General features: G+C 43.3%; 1 protein-coding gene across 3 annotated transcripts; it reads left to right on the top strand.

The window, feature by feature from the left end:
- Window positions 1–38: 38 nt before the first annotated feature.
- Window positions 39–17,545, top strand: acox1 (acyl-CoA oxidase 1, palmitoyl). Of its 3 annotated transcripts, none has more exons than XM_080858384.1 (14): window positions 39–269; window positions 3,414–3,573; window positions 8,618–8,778; window positions 9,837–9,944; window positions 10,389–10,508; window positions 10,682–10,797; window positions 11,099–11,268; window positions 12,330–12,492; window positions 13,661–13,851; window positions 14,101–14,277; window positions 14,673–14,778; window positions 14,994–15,137; window positions 15,830–16,036; window positions 16,246–17,545. In XM_080858384.1, exons 1-14 carry the CDS (start codon window positions 161–163, stop codon window positions 16,294–16,296), a joined length of 1,983 nt encoding a protein of 660 aa, XP_080714510.1. In that variant the 5' UTR covers window positions 39–160; the 3' UTR covers window positions 16,297–17,545. The 3 variants fall into 3 exon arrangements, with proteins under 3 accessions (XP_080714510.1, XP_080714511.1, XP_080714512.1); XM_080858385.1 differs by lacking the exon at window positions 8,618–8,778 and adding an exon at window positions 6,478–6,638; XM_080858386.1 differs by lacking the exons at window positions 39–269; window positions 3,414–3,573 and adding an exon at window positions 7,265–7,307.
- The last annotated feature ends 2,675 nt before the right edge of the window (window positions 17,546–20,220 follow it).

Below are 20,220 nucleotides of genomic sequence, written 5' to 3'. Positions count from 1 at the left end.
CTACAGGCAACAAACAGATTGCCTAGTAGCTGGTTGAACTGTGTTACTGTACTTAGCTAAGTAGCTAGCGGTCTAGATTGGGATGCGATAAAGAAGTGACTACCTTACGAACACGGCAATCCTATTCTCTGAAACGTAGACAAGATATTTTAACGCTGTCATGAATCCAGATATTCAAAGAGAACGTGAAAATGCAACGTTCAACACAGACCTTCTCACATACGTTTTGGACGGCGGTGAAGAGAAGACCCGGAGGAGGAGAGAAATAGGTCAGTGCTTTACAGGTCTCCCCCAAGTTCAGTGAAACTTTGTGTGCTTACACTTGTATGTGCAGTTTCGTTAACATCAATTATGTATGCTTATGTTTTAAGACTTATTACCAAACAAGTCAAATAGCGACAATCTACATTTGAAGGTCCAAAGTGAAGTGGTTCTTAGGGATGAATGTAGCTTTTATTGCTAAACTATTGGCTAAGCTACCTTTCCTTTTTGAAGTGCAGATGGACCGGCCGGAAGTTTGTAGCGTTTAGTGTGACCATTAAAATACTCCCTGATTCCCAAAAAAAAAAATCCCTATTGAACAACGTAAAGGTTTTCGCAAACTCAGTGAAATGACTATGTGAGCGAAACAACACCAGTAGAAAAACTAGGTTCAAGGTTATCTTTATCATCCCACCAGGGGGAAATGTTTTGCAACCAGGGTTCATACATAAAGGACAAAATCAACACATTAAACCATAAAGTAGTACAGGGAGTGGAAGTTCATACCATGTACAAAAGTGCCAGTGTGCCAATGTGCTATGTACTGGGGAATTGAAATTCATACCATGTACAGTGTGCCAATGTACAATAGTGCAAGGACTGCAGCCAGAGTCTTTTTGCCATTAATCATATGAGTAGCACTAGGGATTAAAGAGACACAGAGTGTCTTAGTCTTACACACAGCAGCCCTGAAAACACTGACCAGAGGGCAATAGCTCAAATTTCCTCTGGAGTAGTCCTGACAATCCAATATAGCAGAATTCCGCCTGCCTGTTATGTACAATGTCTCCCCCCAAAGGTGTCTCGCTTGTCATATTAAAGTTGCAGTAGGTAACCTGTAGGCTATAAAGAGAACTTTTTTTTTTTTTTCGATATTTGCTAAAACTGACAGTAGTGCACAAGACAGATTATCTTTGAAACAATCAGGCTCCTCTGACTCCACGTAATGCTTATATGCACCTGGTCATCGTGTGCTTTGTTTTCAGGTGTTCCTCGTGTTGAAACAGTGAGTTGTCCCCTGTTTAGTTCTCCTTGTGTATTTAAGCCCAGGCGAATAGATAGAATCAGGTGAGGGGCAGAGACAGAGACACAATGAACAGAAGCACAAAATCACAAAACATCACCTTAGTTAATATAGTTTGATTTGAGGTACCAACTTCATATTTTGTGCATTTTCTAATTCAAACATGCACTTTATGCTGGTGTGGTTGTTTAAATGGTACACATTTCCCATTTGTAATACCTCATAAATCATCTTTCATAGGCGCACTTAGTTGCTAAGAAAGTACTATGATTATTCTGTATCAACATAGCATAACAGTAGCACAAAGGTTTCGTACCTGGCCCCAGATGTTATCAGGTCTTAAGCTTAAGTGTGCCTCAAGAGGTTTGGCAGTCTCTTCACATCAGTATCAAATGCTGGGGAGGCAGTGGTCTTTTCTCTTATACAAAAGAGAAGTCAGATCATTGTTATCCATTCTTAGATTAAGATCTGTCTTGTAATGCTGTCATAGTGTTCATTCCCCTCCAGGCTCTCTTTTAACTCTTCCTGCTGAGATCTGCCTCGATTTGATCCTTGTGCAACTTGTACCTCAGTTTGGCCTTGTTTTTTTCATCCCACACCTCCTTAAATTACCTCTCTGCATTGACATCCCCTTCATTAAAAGCACTATTCCTTTGACATATAAGGCCCTTAATGGTTTTGAAAATCCATGGTTTGTTGTTAGGAAATATCATCACTACTTTCGTAGAAGTCTCAAAAGGACAAGCTGCACACCACGTGCCACCTCATCAATACTCAAGGAGTCTTACTGACATGTCTCAAAACACCCCTGGTGAGCGGGAGCTCTGTCTTTAGTCCAGACCTGGACAGGCCTTTTAGTTGTCTACCCCCTCCTTACGGTACGAACACCTGCCAGCGTAACGATACGCTTCCAACGCTTTGGCGTAGCTTGTGGAAATAGCATAATAGACTGGACTAGTTAGCAGGCTAGCCAGCTAGTAGTCTATCTAGTCACTTGTCTTATAATCAAAACTGTCATTCTGTTAAAGTAAGCCCAGGATAAGATATCTATCACACCAGGAACAACAACAAACCCTTACAGAGCCATCCAAGCCTTTCTTTTAATCAAATTAAAAGACCGAACAACACCATAGTCCTGAAATTGGCCGCTGCTTGGGAAAAACGCTCCTCATTTGCATAGGATTAAACTTTACCCAACTTTTTACGCTCGCTACGCCCAAAACGCTGGTCTTTGTAACAATGGATTGCCTCCCAACAGAAATGAATGGGATTTAGAATTATGCTTTCATCGCTACACTGGCATGTGTTCACACTGTTAGCGCACATCTGCACCCAGGCAGAAGGTGCACAGAGTGATGATCAGAGAAACCCCAGTGCAGAGAAGAGTGCTCCTACAGTTTCTGTTGTTTCTAGATTCTGTAGTCTTAGTTTCAGTGGAAAATAGCCGTAGAAACAGTCATATTCTACAGTTTCTGTTGTTTCTAGTCTCTGTTGTTTCTAGTTTGAGTAGTCTCTGATTCTGTTTCAATAGAAAATTATTGTAGAAAGAAACAGTAATTTTCTTGTTTATTTTCAGTTATTGAGTTCTGTCTCTGTAGGTATCCTTTCCATGTTGTTCAGACACTTATAATGACATTATGAGCGCAGTGAGTGGCGCCTAAAACATCTGATTTTATTCTATGCAACCGATTGTCCTTCGGTCCTTAGGTCATCGATGTGTTTATTTAAATGAACTGTGTGGTTGTTGGAAGAACAGGTAAGCTATGGTCATCTTCTGCCTACCTTGTGAAATTGGTGAAGAATTTGCTAATTAACTGACTTGCTTTAACAAACCGGAACTTTAAAAAATGGTAATCCCCAGCATACAAGCTGACAACTGTCACTTGCACACTCTGCTGTTTTATCAATTACAGCCACAATCCGAAGGCTAACTCGTATTTTAAGAGGGACACAACTTTTACAGAGATGTGAAATTCTTTTTTCAAGACAAACGTCTAAAACTTTTAGGGAAATCATCTGTTCAGTCAAGCCTCCAAAAGCGATAATTCAATTCAGGTAAAGTCATTCATTATGCTAATAATACATTTAACCAGATGTGCTGATCCTGTATTTGAAATGAACGTTTCAGAATCACTGGTTATCAGCGATGCAGATTTCCAGCAAGAAGACGCCAACTTCCTGTCTCGGAGTGAGCGGTATGACGCGGCGGTGAGGAAGAGTGCCCAGATGATCCTGAAACTCCGGGAGTATGGCATCTCTGACCCGGAGGAGATCTATTGCTATAAGAAGTAAATTAATCATTTCATGGACAATTTGGTCTCTGTTGAAAAAACATTTAGCCACGCTTTCACTATATTGAAGTCTTTTTGCTTTCCTACATTGGCCTTACATTTTCTATATACCTTGGTTTTGTATGATACCACACTCCACCATTTGTTCCCATATTAGCAAACTAGTTTTAATACTCACAATATTTCCTCAATGTTTGAATATTTAGGCTAGACCTGTGAATTTTGTGGTGGAAGCATGGAATGTGTTGGGATAGGGTGTGTAGCAGTGGTTTAGTGCTGCTTTAGGCGGTTTCCTGCAGACTGATGGCGCTGTTCCACGTAATCAACAGCACATGTTGTTACGTGTGTAAGTCTCTGGTCACCACAGGACATGGAGGGCAAAGTTCAACTCCGATTAAAACTGTGCCAAAGGCCTTACTTGGTCAACCATTTGTCAGAGTGAGTGTGCATATACAGTATGTGCTCTTGCAGATCTCAAATATGGCGTGTATAGGTAATCAAAAACCCTTGCATACAAAGATTCACTAGTGCCCGGTAACCTTTGCAGTGCAGCCATTTTTCTATGGAATAAGTGAATAGGTATATTATACCATATGAATATGTTCTTGCACTGTTCTCTACAGTACACTACGGGTACTTGTGCTTTCGAGGGCAGGGTCACTTCATTCCCTGTGCATTTTGAATGTATGTGTGTCTGTGTGTGTCTTGTGTTCTTATCTCTGTCCGTATCTGTGTCAGTATGGTCCGAGGACAACACCACGAGGCCTTGGGTCTCCACTACGTCATGTTCTTGCCCACCCTGCACAGCCAGGGAGACGCTGAGCAGCGCAAGAAGTGGCTCCCGCGTGCCGAGTCCTTCCAGGCCATGGGCACCTACGCTCAGACTGAGATGGGTCATGGTTAGTCCCATTAAGGGAATTATTGGGGGGTGTTTGGACAACACCAATGAGCTACAGTGGGGGTGTTTGGACCACGCGTTTGATGAGCTACAGTGCCCAGTCCTCCCTCTGGAGATCTACCACCTTGTAGTGTCTTTACTGCAAGCCTAATCGAACACAGCTTGTTGTCATTTATCATTCAGCTTCTCAGATGTTGTACTATTGTGATGGAGTTGTTGCTAATTTCAAGGCATTTCTCCAAATGAAGGACTGGCAATCTCTGTCTATAATCCCTGAATCAGTCAGTAGTCAGACATAGTAGTGGACAAAAAAAGTAGCTGATTTACTTCTCTTGTAGGTGCTTGACAGTAACTTTCCTACACAGTCCCTGTAACTTATGCTAACCAAAGCCCAAACCCTGTGCTTGATTTAGCACTGCATATTGCGGCAGTCCCCAAAATGTGGCTTTTGTGTGAGTGAGAGACTTACGGAGGTGATCAGACGGACCCCAAAGTGTCTTTTGTGTCATTTGCCCCCTAATCATTCTTTCTGCCCGAGCTTCCCCCTTTTCTCCCACGCCGCCTCTCTGTCCTGTTGTGCTGTGTTGACCTAGAGTAGCCTCCACAGCAGAGCCTGTGTGCATTTTAATTGGCTCCCTTTTCCCAGTCTTACCTGAAATCAAGGAAGGATTTGTCCTCACAACCGTTTCTCCTGTATAAAGAATCGACCTGACAATGATCTGATATGTGGCTGATCAAGTTTTGTCTCATTGTTTGTTTGTTTGTTTAGTTTTTTTGCTTGCCTTTTTTTAATTGTCTTGTTTTGTATTTCTTTGCTGACTGTAATTCTTGCTGAGGGATGGAATGGGAGAAGGGAAGGGGAGAGGGAGGGGAGAGAATCAGAAACATGGCAGATTAATTCATACATGATTGAGGAAAAGAATGCTATCGCTAGCACGCATGTTGCCAATGTACATGATGCGTACTAACATAGAGATGGTATATACATGCAAAATGAATAGTGGATATAATTGGGAAAGAGCATTCAAGTCTTGTAGAACAACTTAATGAGTATACAGTGTGCTCGCAAGGTTACTTTTACCAGGGTAAGTAGAGCAATGACATGGAAAATGTCGATGGTAGCAATTATTTACATTACAGGTAAATAGGGTTGCATACAGGGGTAGAATGAATGCAGGCATTGTCGTGGGGATGGGTAGGTGTTGGTTTCTGCAAGAAGATCAGGTGGAGAGACTACAGCATTATCTCAGAGCGAAGACAGTCTAGACTGGGAGGGGAGAGAAAGAGACAAAGTGAGTGGGCAGAGCTCGGCTGTGCCTATATATATACTTAATGGTTATGGTGATGGAGAACAGTGTTTTAACAACCGTCGGCTGGATCTGCTTTCACTCAACATAGCCAACCAAGGGTGGTGTTCTCTATAATTTACACTCTATGGGCTCCTTGCTGTTTCGGTGATACAAATTGGCCTGTTACTGCTCTTGCCTTGAAAGCTCAGGTGTGCAACGTGGGGATTTACTGCTGAATTATTTCTTAAATTAACCAAATGAAGTGAAGGCTGCGTTTGATTCGGTGTTATGCCGTCATGGCTGTTGAGATCCAAGGCTTCCACCACAAACTTAACATCTCTTTATCATTGCTTGAATTTTTGAAAGACTATATTTGAAAAACTGCTGCTAAAGACTTTGTGGACTACCAGGTGCTTTTGAAAAGGAATATTAGGATGTATGCACCGTATGTGCTCTTGCAGATCTCAAATATGCCAGGTCTAGGTAATCAAAAACCCGTGCATACAAAGATTCACACGTGCCTGTTAACCTTTGCAGTGCAGCCATTGAGAGTATGAGTGTGTTGTTGCATTGTTCTCTACAGTACACTACGGGACCTTGCTGTTTCTTTCTTGCGCTTTCGATGGCAGGTCAATTCTTTCCCTGTGCATTTTGAATGTACGTATGTGTGTCTGTGTGTGTCTTATCTTTTATCCTTGTCTGTATCTGTGGCAGTGTGGTCCAAGGAAATAACAACGAAGCCTTGGGTCTCCACTACGTCATGTTCTTGCCCACCCTGCACAGCCAGGGAGACGCTGAGCAGCGCAAGAAGTGGCTCCCACTGGCCGAGTCCTTCCAGGCCATGGGCACCTACGCTCAGACTGAGATGGGTCATGGTTAGTCCCATTAAGGGAATTATTGGGGGGTGTTTGGACCACACCAATGAGCTACGGTGGGGGTGTTTGGACCATGCGTATGAGCTACAGTGCCCAGTCCTCCCTCTGGAGATCTACCACCTTGTAGTGTCTTTACTGCAAGCCTAATCAATCACAGCTCGTTGTAATTTATCATTCAGGTGCTTCTCAGATGATGTACTATTGTGTTGGAGTTGTTGCTAAATTCAAGGTATTTCTCCAGATGAAGGACTGGCAATCCCTGTCTATAATCCCTGTATCAGTCAGTAGTCAGACATAGTAGTGGACAAAAAATAGTAGCTGATTTGCTTCTCTTGTAGGTGCTTGACAGTAACCTCCCTGCACAGTCCCTGTAACTTTAGGCTAACCAAAGCCCAAACCCTGTGCTTGATTAAGCACTGTATATTGCAGCAGTCCCCCGAAATGTGGCTTTTGTGTGAGTGAGAGATTTAGGGAGGTGATCAAATGGACTCCAAAGTGTCTTTTGTGTCGTTTGTCCCCTTCAATCTTTCAGCCCGAGCTTCCCCCTCTTCTCCCACGCCGCCTCTGTTCTGTTGCTCTGTGTTGACCTATAGTAGCCTCTGTAGCAGAGCCTGTGTGCATTATGATTGAATCGACCTTGCAATAATCTGATCTTAATCTGATAAATGGGTAATCAGGTTTTGTCTTGTTGTTTGTTTGTTTTTTTGCTTGCTTTTTTTAATTGTCTTGTTTTGTATTCTCTTAGCTGACTGTAATTCTTGCTGAGGGATGGAATGGGAGAGGGGAAGGGAGGAGGGGGGGGGGGGGGAGAGAATCAGAAACATTGCAGATTAATTCATACATGTTTGAGGAAAAGAATGCTAGCACACATGTGGCCAATGTACATGATGCATACTAACATAAAGATGGTGAATACATAAGTAATACTGAATACAATGGGGGAAATGCATTCAAGTATTGTAGAACAACTTAGTGGGCATACAGTGTGCTTGCAAGGTGACTATTACAAGGGTAAGTAGAGCAATGAAACTGGAAATGTCAGTATGGCAACTATTTACATTATGGATAAATAGGGTAGCACTGAGTATGTAAATGCATCATGAGCGGGGTATAATTAATGCATGCCAGAGTGGTGGGGAAGGGTAGGTGTAGGTTTCTGGAAGTAGATCAGGTAGAGAGACTTAAGTGGCATCCCACAGTGGAGACAGTCTAGACTGGGAGGAGCGAGAAAGAGACAAAGTGAGTGGGCAGAGCTCGGCTGCCTAATATGCCTATATATGTTCTTAATGCTTATGGTGATGGAGAACAATGTTTTCACAACCGTCGGCTGGATCTGCTTTCACTCAACATAGCCTAACAAGTGTGGTGTTCTCTCTAATTTACGCTCTATGGGCTCCTTGCTGTTTCAGTGATACAAATTGGCCTGTTACTTCTCTTGCCTTGAAAGCTCAGGTGTGCAACGTGGGGATTTACTGCTGAATTATTCCTTAAATTAACCAATCGAAGTGAAGGCTGCGTTTGATTCGGTGTTATGCCGACATGGCTGTTGAGATCCAAGGCTTCCACCACAAAATTCACATTTATCATTGCTTGAATTTTGCCTGAAGTTTTATTTGAAGACTGCTGCTAAAGACTTTGTGGAATACCAGGTGCTTTTGAAAAGGAATATTTGAATCAATGCTCAGTAATCAATTTGCATGACTAGCTCATAAGCTGACTTTATTGCTTTTTCCCTCTTCTCTTCTCTTTCCATCTATCCATCCATCCATCCATCCCATCCTTTCCTCAACCCACCTTCCCATCACCTAATTTTCTGCTCACTCTGCATTAATACCTATTATCAACTTTTTCCAATTCTCCAATTCTCCTGGCTTTGAAAACCCACCTCCATTCCTCTCCCTCTCTCCACCCATGTCCTCCTTAAAAATGTCACCTGACCATCGACCCCCCCCCCCCCCACCTAACTCGTTGAACATCAGCTGTGTGCACCGCGGACGCCCTGAACCCCTGGACCTGCACCTAGGGATGTTTCTGCCCACCCTCCTGAACCAGGCCACGCCTGAGCAGCAGGAGCGCTTCTTCATGCCCGCTTGGAACCTGGAGATCATTGGCACCTACGCCCAGACCGAGATGGGCCACGGTAACTCCCCCCTTACGGCTTCATTACGGTTTGCGTAGATTTCTTAATCGAGGGGGTGTTCGCGTGGCTCTGTGCGGACGATTGCATGTTGGCTGAACCCTCTGCGTTTTTGGGGCTACGTTCAAATCATCAACTGCGGCCTAGAAACGATAACACGAACAACTAGACATCCACGGTGCCCGCAAGCGAGTGTAATCAAGGCCTTAACGAGCACACACACGAGCTCTCATCGGTGGAGTTGCATGTCAAGGCCCGTGGCGAGATGATTAGAGTTCAAATGAAGGACATATAAGATATTGTTGTCAGTTGAAAGCTCTACTGCGAGAGGGAAGTCTGTTTTAGATAACCACAGGCATTATGCATTATGAGTCTCTTAAGCAGAAACATTTGAAGACTTTCAAATGCTATTCCCTGATGGAAAACAGAAGAAAGGCTTGCGTGTTAAGCTAAATTAACCTTCACATCAACCTCCTAACTCCAATTAACCCTATCCCAAGGCCCCTTTCTCTTGGGTGGAATGTGTTCTGGTCGGCATGTGCAGTTCTTGGCTGCCGGCCATGCCATGCCAACTGTGCATGCCTGCTCATGAATCTGTCACTGTTTCATGTTGACGTCTGAAGCTCCAACTATAGCACCTAGTTACACAAGTAACGCACCAAGTTGTTATTGGAAAGCAGAATGTCTGACCTTTGGAGTTGTTAGCTGGGTCGTCGCACTCAATGGCAGTGTAGTTTCTTTAGCTACTGGGGTACTTTTCAGGAGACTGTGTGTCATTGCTGTCAACTATCTACAAGAGATATCATAATTACATTTATTCATGGTTTTGCCAAATCTTCTAATTTGTTCAGCTTTGGTGAATGGGAAAATTAAATGTTATGATCCAATTTTTTTTTTTTTTTAAACCTGTAGCTCTTTGGTCCCTCTAAACTATTTATAATTATTACAAATTCAATCCAATTTTTAATATGGTAGACCTTCTCTGCTCTCTGACCTTCCCCTTCTGTGTCTGCTCTTGTGCTGTTTCTGTACGCCTGTGCCTACCACTAAACTCTCACTAGGAACCTTCATCCGAGGTCTGGAGACCACCGCAACCTACGACCCTGCCACACAAGAGTTTGTCATGAACAGCCCGACCATCAGCTCCATCAAATGGTGGCCAGGTGGATGTGAGTGCTCTCCTCTGACCCTTTGACCTCTACCCGTATGCTACTGGCAAGGTGGCGTTCTAAGTTAAAGGAACTTCCTGTAGTTCACACACTGAACAGGCAAACAAGGAAGCATATTTGTCATTGAGGTGTGATGGTAAAGAATCTTGGGCAAGGCTTGGTTGTGTTTCTTTACACTCTGCTTCAGTGAATGTGAATGCAATGTGTGTGGAGTTAATCTGATTATGATAAGCATAACAAATATGCCCAGTTGTGGCCAAGTAGTGTTACTAGAGACCTATTCGAGACTACAGTACACTGCAGACGTTTCAGTAGGATACCTACACAACTAAAAACCCACCTACACAACAGAACTTTGACAAACTGATTTTAAAGTCTCTCTTTTTAATCTTTCTCTCTCTCTCTCTCTCTTTCTCTCTCTCTCTCCCTATTTCTCTCTGTCAGTGGGTAAGACGTCTAACCATGCTATAGTCCTGGCTCAACTGTACACCAAAGGGGTCTTGCACGGCCTCCATGCCTTCATCGTCCCCATCCGCTCCATGAGCACTCACGAGCCTCTGCCAGGTACGTCTGTCTGAAGGTGTGTGTGTGTGTGTGTGTGTTAAAAAGACATGTTGTTTACTAAAGGATATGTTGTATACTGTTGTGTACTAAATATATGTTGTGTTTCTTTATACATACACTGTAAAGAAATGAAAAGGTTCCAATGGTGTTGTTCTTTATGCGTGGTGCTTCAGGTATCGAAGTAGGAGATATCGGGCCCAAGTTTGGGTTCGATGAAGTCGACAATGGTTACCTGAAGATGGACAACGTGCGCATTCCTCGAATGAACATGCTCATGAAGTACGCCAAGGTGAGTAGCTGCGCTCCAAGGAGAAGCCATATCCAACACTCAGTTTGCACAACCCCTCATGTCAGCGACTGTGTGTGTTATCTTCAGCCCCTGTAGCTGGAAATGAACTCTTAAACCCTTTAGCTTGTGGCTCAGAGGTTACGGTAATCACACATTCCATGCGAGTGTGTGTGTGTGTGTGTGTGTGTGTGTGTGTGTGTCTGTGTGTGTCTGTGTGTGGGTGTTGTGTGTGTACAGTTGAAATACTGATAGTCTGTTTTGCATGACTGGTTCCTGACTCCTGTCTGTACCGGCCCTACAGGTTGATCGGGATGGGACGTACCAAAAGCCCCCGAGTGCCAAGCTGACCTACGGCACCATGGTGTTCATCCGGTCCATGATCGTGGGCGAGTCGTCCCGAGCGCTGTCCAAAGCCTGCACCATCGCCATCCGCTACAGCTCCGTCCGCCACCAGTCTGAGCTCCGGCCTGGGTGAGGACATCCACTTGGGTCCCTTAAGCACAGATGTTCACACACACTACATACATATTCACATGCATTCATTCATTCATTAATTTGTTCATTCATTCATTTATTTATTCAGTCAAGTGCATATACATCATGCACACGAGTCCTTACACACAGATATTTACACACACTACATACATATTCACTTCATTCATTTAAGTGCATTTACATGCTCATTCTGGCAATTAAATATCAAACATATACATTTAAGTCACACTTAACTGATTCCCTTGTAACGAGCAGTTTAATTAAATTAAATTTTCACGCACCCAAATCTTGCAAACACTTTAAATCAACCATAGTAATTTTCCTGTTGTGTAAATGTGCAGGACGAAACATGCTGGTTAACATGTTGAAATACTTCCTTCAGTTGCACAGAAACACAGAAACACTCACAAACACACATGCACGCGCAGTACTACACTGACCTGTCACCTAATAGGATCTCCATAAGCTTCCTCAGTTTGCCATTTGACCCTCTGTCCGTCGTAATCCTCCATTGTGCCTGTGAACTGCAATGCCGCCCTCATGTGTGTCTCCCTGTGTCTCAGACTGAACTACCCTACTGTACGGGAGTGTGGCGCTTCTTCACAAAGGGCCCAGTGTGTCTGTGCGTGTGTCTGTGCGTGTGCGTGTGTCTGTGTGTGTGTGTGTGTGTGTGTGTGTGTGTGTGTGTGTGTGTGTGTGTGTGTGTGTGTGTGTGTCATTTAGGCCAAGCACCAGCACATCTGATGCTGCTCCTTTAATCAACTAACCTCACACTTCAAACAACTCACTCATGCTCTCTGTTGTTTCACTGGGCCTTAACCACCCTAGTATTTAGGTTAAAGTTACATTTAAAGCCTGCTGCTTTACTGGCCCCTCTGGGGATAATTCCCCCCAGCGAGACACCAGTATTGCGCTGTGTGTGTGTGTTTGTGTGTGTGTGTGATCGAGAGAGAAGGAGAGTGTGTGTGCTAGAGAGAGGGAGAGTGTGTTTGTGTGTCTTATTACAGTCCGGTTGATTGTGGCCTGTTTCCCCACAGCGAGCCTGAGCCTCAGATCCTGGACTACCAGACGCAGCAGTACAAGCTCTTCCCCCTGCTGGCCACTGCCTACGCCTTCAAATTCGTGGGCCAGTACATGACAGAGACCTACCACCGCATCACCGGCGACATCAACCAGGGAGACTTCAGTGAGCTGCCCGAGGTATGTGGGAGAGCTTATGCTCAAAAGAGGCGGAGTCGAGATCGAACTAGCATCCTTCTGATTGTTGAATGACTCCTCTACCTCCTGAACCACTATCGCCTAACTTATAGTGACTACTAAATGTGTGAATATACACAGTGGAAAAGTCATCACCATTTTCTAGATTACAAAAGATTCTTTCATGCATCAGTTTTATTATTGTGAACACTTATGCTTTGGTGTAGTTCTAAAGGCTAAATAAGTTATTTGTCTTCATTAAATTAAATAAACAAAGAAAAAAATAAAATATTCTGCTTGCATTGAAGTATTAAAGCCCTTTACTTTAAAAATGGGTAAAGAACCCTGAAGTTCGATTGTTCTGCAGTGTTTTTACCCAATATTTTTGGTAGAGTTTATGTTGAACATATAGGGTGATGGGATGGGGTCCTGGATTGGAGTGCCAATATTCTTTCCCACATTCTACATTTGTATTTAACTGCTCATTATAGAAACAAATCGGTGGCCTTGCCACTGTGCATTTAAGTTATTTAAACAAAGTCAAGTATAAAAACAAGGCATGCACTTTTTAAATTGGCCTTATGCAGTAATTGTACTTCAGGGTTAGGGTAAGGATAAGCAGTTTTACCTTTAAATAACAGCTTTGAAAATTGGGGCGCTACAATGACTTTTAATATGGAGAATCGCCTCTGTGCCATTGACATACCAGGGTCCGTAGGCAAATGACTGCGTTATGTAGGTGTGCCTGAAGCCGCCTGGTTTTTACTGACTGCCGAACTAGTAAGTAGCTTATTTGCCATCTTGTGTTGCACTTGCTTGATGATTGACTGTGTTAGGACAGTTGTTGACTAACTAGTTGGTCATAGTGTCAAAGTAAGCACATTTCAAGAGATTTCGCTAGTTTGAGCCACTAGCATCTCGTTAACTTGCGGCTTGAGTTCCCAGATCATTAGCCTGGTTTGTCCACAGCTATCCCTAGTTGGCACTGGCCCAATAGTGGAAGCACAAGTAGTGGGACAAATGCAAGCTGGGCTGGTGACTAACACCCACTCCTGTCAGTCCAGGGATACTTAAACTGAGACTTTCTCTGTTCTAATAAGAGAAGCTGGTGAATCTTCATGTTGAAGAAATGTCTTCTCATGCCCCCCTCTTGCCCCTTTTGTGCCCCCAGCTGCACGCTCTCTCTGCGGGCCTGAAGGCCTTCACCACCTGGGTGGCCAACAGTGGCATCGAGGTCTGCCGTATGGCGTGTGGCGGACACGGCTACTCGCGCTGCAGCAGTCTGCCCGACATCTATGTTACCTTCACGCCGACCTGCACGTACGAGGGGGAGAACACGGTCATGATGCTGCAGACTGCCAGGTTAGAGTACCACCTGGCTCCATACAACACAGTTTACATAAGTAACACATAGGGCACCATGACTAGGTGGCTGCTGTAGAAGATGACGGATAAGTGATGTCTGAGATGCTTGTGACAAACTCCTCTGTTTCAAGTCATCTAAACTAAAGCATTCTATCTTCCTCCATCTGTTTTCCTCTCTCTCTCTCTCTCTCTCTCTCTCTCTCTCTCTCTCTCTCTCTCTCTCTCTCCCTCTCTCCCTCTGTGTAGGTACCTGGTGAAGAGCTACAGGCAGGCGAGTGAGGGTCAGCATCTGTCTGGCATCGTGTCGTACCTGAACGAGGCGCACCAGCGGCTGCAGGCCCAGCCCGTGTCCTCCCGCCCCACTGTGGTCAACATCAGCGACCTGGCCAGCCTGGTGGAGGCCTACAAACTACGCGCCGCCAAGTACTGACATCACTGATTCATGTTGTCCATAGTTACTGGCCTTATGTGATGAGCGTATGATTTGGAATAGATGTTGCTGGGAGTGAATTTGGCTAAGTAAAATAAGTTCCATAATACATTCAGCTATTTAGAAGCAAGCAGACAAAACCATGACAGTTAATATAGGAACAGATGGCATTAAAACATTTGCTCACATTTCAAAACAGTGGAAATATTTCAAAACAGTAGTCTGCCTAGGAGTCATAACATAGTGGCTAGAAATCAGCTTTTCATAGTGAGAAACTTTCGACTGTCATGTGGGACATTTCTCCTTGTGGGATTTTGAGGTTTGTAATACGTAATTGTACTGCAGACACGTTTCCCTGATGAACTGTTGTAATGCCCCTGTATGACAGGCTGGTGGAAGTGGCAGCCAAGAGCCTGCAGGGGGAGCTCCAGAAGAGCAGAAGCCCAGAGGACGCCTGGAACAACTCCTCCATTGACCTCGTCCGGGCGTCTGACGTACGCTGCCATTATTACTCCACTCTTACATTCTATAGAGGCGCCTGAGCACATGGTGTGCCGTTTCATTCACGGTGTCATTCACTGTGTGAGCAGCAATGTCACACAACAGTAAAGACTAACACAATTGCTCAGGCCGTAATTCATATTCCTGTATATGAATCATGATGAACTATGACATGAATTATGCTGAATAACCCCCCATGTCCTCACAGGCCCATTGCCACTATGTGGTGGTGAAGCTGTTTGCTGCCAAGCTAGGAGAGATCAGTGACACGGGGGTCCACTCGGCCCTCAGCACCCTGGCCCTGCTCTACGCCCTGCACGGGGTGGCCCAGAACTCAGGGGACTTCCTGCAGGTAACGCCAGGATTTCACTAAGCAAATAACATGATGTCATACTTTTGCAGAATAGCCAAACGTGATTGGTTGACACTTCTTCCAAGGGTGTGAGTCATTTTCCTGTTTGTTGACCGTATTGCACTGATGTCAGTTTACCATGGTTTTGTCTGTTTTTGTCAAGCAACGCCAATTTTGCCAATAAGTATCAGGAAAAACTGATAAACTTGTGGATAAAGTCACCAGGATAGAGGGAAAATATTTTATTTCTTTAATTGCCTTCTGCAGGCTTGTTATTGCTAAATAATGCACTTCTATAATTTAATCTTGTCAGACATCACGTCACTGGGCTGGTTTGCCTTAACTCCCATATTGAGACAGCTGCTTTTGATTCACAGTATGGGCTTGATTGTAATGAGGATCTCAAATAGTTATTTAAATCCAACCCAACTGTGCCGCTAAACAGAATCAGTTGTAATGGATAGTTTTTAGATACAGCCACACCTTAAACTGCATTCAAATATGCATTTGTATCCCATGGATTTGTCTTACACACACCGGTATATTTATTCTGCCAAGGCAAGTACATTAACATACCAGACTAAATACGATTGTATGCACCAACTATTCGCCTTGCACTTTGTTATGGAAGCACCCTACTGCAAAACTACCCTGACTGAGCCCCCCCCCCCCCCCCCCCCCCCTCTCTGTAGGCTGGTTTGCTGACAGTGCCTCAGCTGTCCAGCGTGTCCCAGCGTCTGAAGGACATCCTGGCCCAGGTGCGGACCAACGCTGTGGCACTGGTGGATGCCTTCGACTACCGCGACGAGATGCTGAACTCCGTGCTGGGTCGCTACGACGGCAACATCTACGAGCACATGTTTGCGTGGGCCCGCAAGTCTCCACTCAACCGCACAGAGGTAGCTACTTGACACCGTGTAGACTGAACATCATGGCGTGGCAAATGTCAATGTAAACTAAATATAAAATTCAAACTAAACAAAGAAATATTATATTCACAGCCATAGCTTTTCCCAGAATACAAAAAGGTAGTTATTTAAAAATACTTTACGTGTGTTTTTGTACATTTTTGGCCATCAATGTCACTTTGTCTCCCCCCCCACTTTAGGTCCACGAGTCATACCACAAGTACCTGAAGCCTCTGCAGTCCAAACTCTAAGCCCCGGGTGTGAGGAGGACCTCCCTTGGCCATGCACTAACACAATGGGCACTAACCCCAAGATGGAGCTGAATCATTTCACCCTAAAGAGGAGAGTCTGCACTCAGCAATCATAGAGGTGCATAGCCTCCTCTGTTTCATTTCAAAGGTCTGCTCATCCACGCCCAGTGGGTTAAGACCCATAGCTAGCAGTGCTAGTTGGGATAGGACTTAACTGGCCGCAACTTTAATACATTTACTCTGATCGTACTTACGACAGTATTTCTTTCCTTTTTAGAAAAAAAATTAAGAAAGTTTAAAAGAACATAATAACGTAATATGATTTTTAATATGGGCAGTATCATTCTCATAAATAATGTATTCACCGTACCATAATGGGAAGGTCGCAAATCTTTTGTCAAAAGCATATAAGCGTAAGATTTTGCTTGATAAAGCAGTTTGCCGAGATGATTGTTCTTCTCCTGAAAGATAGATTTCATGACCAAATACACACCTGGTCAACAAAGTAGTCGAATGTTGTATGAAAGAAGACAGTGGGAGATTTTAGGCGTGTGGTACAGAATGTTAAAATGTGTTTTACTAACTACTTTGAACCAATGCCTTTTCATTGTTATTTTGCATACATTTCAACTGCTAAAGTAAGCATGTTTCAAGGCTATGAACTGAAAGCATTGGTCAGTGGGTACTGCAATCAGGTAAATGACTGATGACTTACCATACAGAATGTAGAGGAGAAGACAGAGCTGATTTCAAAAGATATCAGATGCTGAATGGAACCAAGCTCAAGAAAAAATTGCTCTTAAAGGAAGAGAAGAATCCCGTTTTTTCTGAAGTTGAAAATGTTTCTGATTTAAGGGCAGTTTAGTGTTGCTTCTTGACTCTTTCATGGAGGTAAAGAATAGACATAGATCACCAGTAAAGTATAGCTAAAGATGAATGTGAATCTTAAGCTTCCACTGATAGACACTTTACTTTTAAATTGTTGCTGTGTAATCCTTGAAGAAAAACTGTAATATCTGAATGATGTAAATAAATGTATAGCTTTCTAACAACCTCTGTAAATGTCTATACACGTCACTTGGCCATTTTTGATGATACACCTAGAGAGGATATGTGGTCAAGAGTGAGTCATTTCTATTTCAAATGTATACTTTACTGAAATGTGTTACTTGTAGTTGTCAAACCAATGTAGTAGAGGATACATGGTCTTGATTTAATGTCTTGTTTTGTTTGTTTTTGATCAGTTTAACCTGTCTGGTATCTACAGTGCTCTGTAGAGAACAGATCACATAATTTAAAAGTCCTTGTAATTAAATTGTCGATATTACAATGAACATCTGTAGTAAAAGTAGTGTTCTGTGTATACCGAGTCTCGACCCTGACCACATAATGTGCAAGTCGGCCCAGTCCGCTAGATGTCAGTATTACATGATTTATGTGACGAAACGACATTTAAATAATGAAGCAAGACTATATGTTTACATTTAATTAGATGTTTCATTTAAAGAGCGTTTCTCTACGACTGCATTTATTTCATTATGTAGAATGGATCTTCCACCTCCGCTAATAGATAACATGGAAATGCCACTTAACTCTCTCTTGTTGATATTAGCCGCGAGGACACTATACATCACACAATATCAGATTAGGCTACTTTTGTTTTGTTTCGGTTCGTTTCAGCTCTGGAAAATTTTGTTTCCGCCATCATATCCAATTTATCCAGGAGTTGGAATAACAGTTTGAATTTGGGACCAAAATGTAACCATGTTAAACCTTGCATATTAAGTTAACATCTATAAGTGGCACTCACACAAATTTCACTTGGTTTCTCTGGTTTCTTGGTTTCTCACATGCTCCTTCAATTGAAAGTCATGGCAATACACTGTCAGGACTTGCCGAAATGATCCCTCCCACTTTTCCTCTTTCAAAGTACTCTATTCTGAGAATTATCTTGGGAAGAGGAGAGAGACTGTTTGGTGAGACCACCATAATTTCGGTGACTACAGTATTTTCAGTGACTCTACACAACGCATAAAACCTCCAAGTTGTAAGCTATTTGCAGGTAAGAATCGTTACTTTGTTGCGTCGATCCTTTTTGTGTGTGGGCAGTGGCTAGCAGACGCTCCACATGTTGGTAACGTTAATGTATGGTATCTCAACAGAAACCATGCATTCAATTTGCGCAAATGGTATTGTTTTATGGAAGTAGACACAGAGTAATATTTGTTTAGAATATTACATTAATTTTAAACTGGAACCATACATTGGCCGGTCGACAGGACCGTGGACACATACAGTGGTGCATGACACTGGCAGCCAACATTAGCATACTTATCGCATTCTTCCCATAATTAATCTGCGAATAACTTCCGCTGTAGGTCTCAATCCGAAGCGAACGAAAATCAACCCGTCCATTTATCATTAGAGAGCTCTACACATCGAGTACAAGTAAATTCGGGTTGGAACCGGTAAGATTGTGGTTCAAATGTAGCCTGCCTGCTACTATGTTGAAATTAATTTCTTCAACGAAGTAACTTTTCCGTAGGCTAGTTTGTTTTGAAAGCTCATTTTTGGTTCAGCTTCTCAGACTCAGAGTTCGTCTGTTGTTTTGAGGAACCTCAAGTTTTGTTGTTTTGCAACAGAACGACTTTTACAATAACCCCAGATAGTGTTTCCTCCGTGAGGATTGTGCACAGCAACAACTCTCGACATTTAACAAAGCCTGTCCCTTTTCAGGCATGTGCTGCTTTTATAATAGGTCTGATGAGTGAATCAATGTCAAACCTGTTGTGTTTTGTTTAAAAAGAGGAACTTTCTGACTAAGCTGGCTTTCTAAGTTTGAAGCCGAGAGCGTTGAACAGTGTAACTTCGTGCTTTGTTTCACACAGTCCCTCACTTGTCATTTTAGGCGACTGGTGTGTTGTGGGCATGTAAACCCATTGCGTGCGACTGAAATGTGTGCTAATTATGCACGAGTCTGACTGTAATTCGTAAACATTTAGCCTATAATTAATACTACAAAAAACCGGTTCAGTTGACTTGAATTAACAGCTGTACGTCCTTGTTCGCTTTGGGCTTTTATGAAAATACAGTTACACCACAAAACACCTGCATTTCCCGAGAGAGAAAGAGAGAAGCAAGTTACAAAAATAGAGCAACGGGTTTGTTGCATCATCTCACTTCTATGATAAAAACACACAACCTAAGGCATAGCCTGGTACGAATGCGGGTCTGGTGCTTGTGTTTGCCAGCAGATCACTGTAGAACTGGCCTCTTGACCTGCCTCTGTGCCTTTGCGTACCTCTGTGATGGTGTTTTCCACAATTAGCCCTGAGGACCCCACCCCCCTTCATGTCAGTGACTTCACTACAGTCCCATGCTCCTTTGCTGTGCTGCAACATGCCCGGTGGAAAACAAGACCTCAGGCTTCCCCTAGCAACAGTAAAATCACTACCTGTGTGGTAACCTGGTGGATTTTTGTTTTGTTTTGTTTTGTTTTACTTTCAAGTTTAAATGAAGTGTCATGCATCCTGGTTCCACAATGTCTAATGCCAAGAGGCTGGCATAGAAGTCTGTTTAGAAGCCTGATGGAAAGGCTTATGGCTACAAATACTCTGCTGTGGCTGAAGGTGTGTCTGATTGGAGAAAGCAAGCCGGACCTTTGCAGTTCATTCTGTTAAACAGCTGAAGTTTGCATGGATTTGTGTCATAAGAATAGGTCATGTTCTGAAATGTTTCAAAAGACAAACCACCGCTCAGGAAAGGGCTGGTGATGTTGTTGGCGTTATGGATGACTCTCTGACTCTCATGCCTTTCAAGTTTGGACATGCACATGGGGTGGAATTTCTGTGAATGCTTTTTCTTAAGCCAACCTATCCTGATTTCCAAGTATAATCACATCGGATAATTATGTTTATTGAATAG

The sequence above is a fragment of the Sprattus sprattus genome (assembly GCF_963457725.1).
Source record: "Sprattus sprattus genome assembly, chromosome: 1".
NCBI lineage: Eukaryota > Metazoa > Chordata > Actinopteri > Clupeiformes > Clupeidae > Sprattus > Sprattus sprattus.
This window is presented reverse-complemented; position numbering and strand designations above follow the sequence as displayed.

What these genes read in the sequence shown, in the direction of transcription:
- acox1 (XM_080858384.1), top strand. Translation starts at nt 161, where the DNA reads ATGAATCCAGATATTCAAAGAGAACGTGAAAATGCAACGTTCAACACA. An exon ending in ACCTCGTCCGGGCGTCTGAC is followed by an intron (nt 14,779 to 14,993) that starts GTACGCTGCCAT and finishes ATGTCCTCACAG; the next exon opens with GCCCATTGCCACTATGTGGT. An exon ending in CTCCACTCAACCGCACAGAG is followed by an intron (nt 16,037 to 16,245) that starts GTAGCTACTTGA and finishes CCCCCACTTTAG; the next exon opens with GTCCACGAGTCATACCACAA.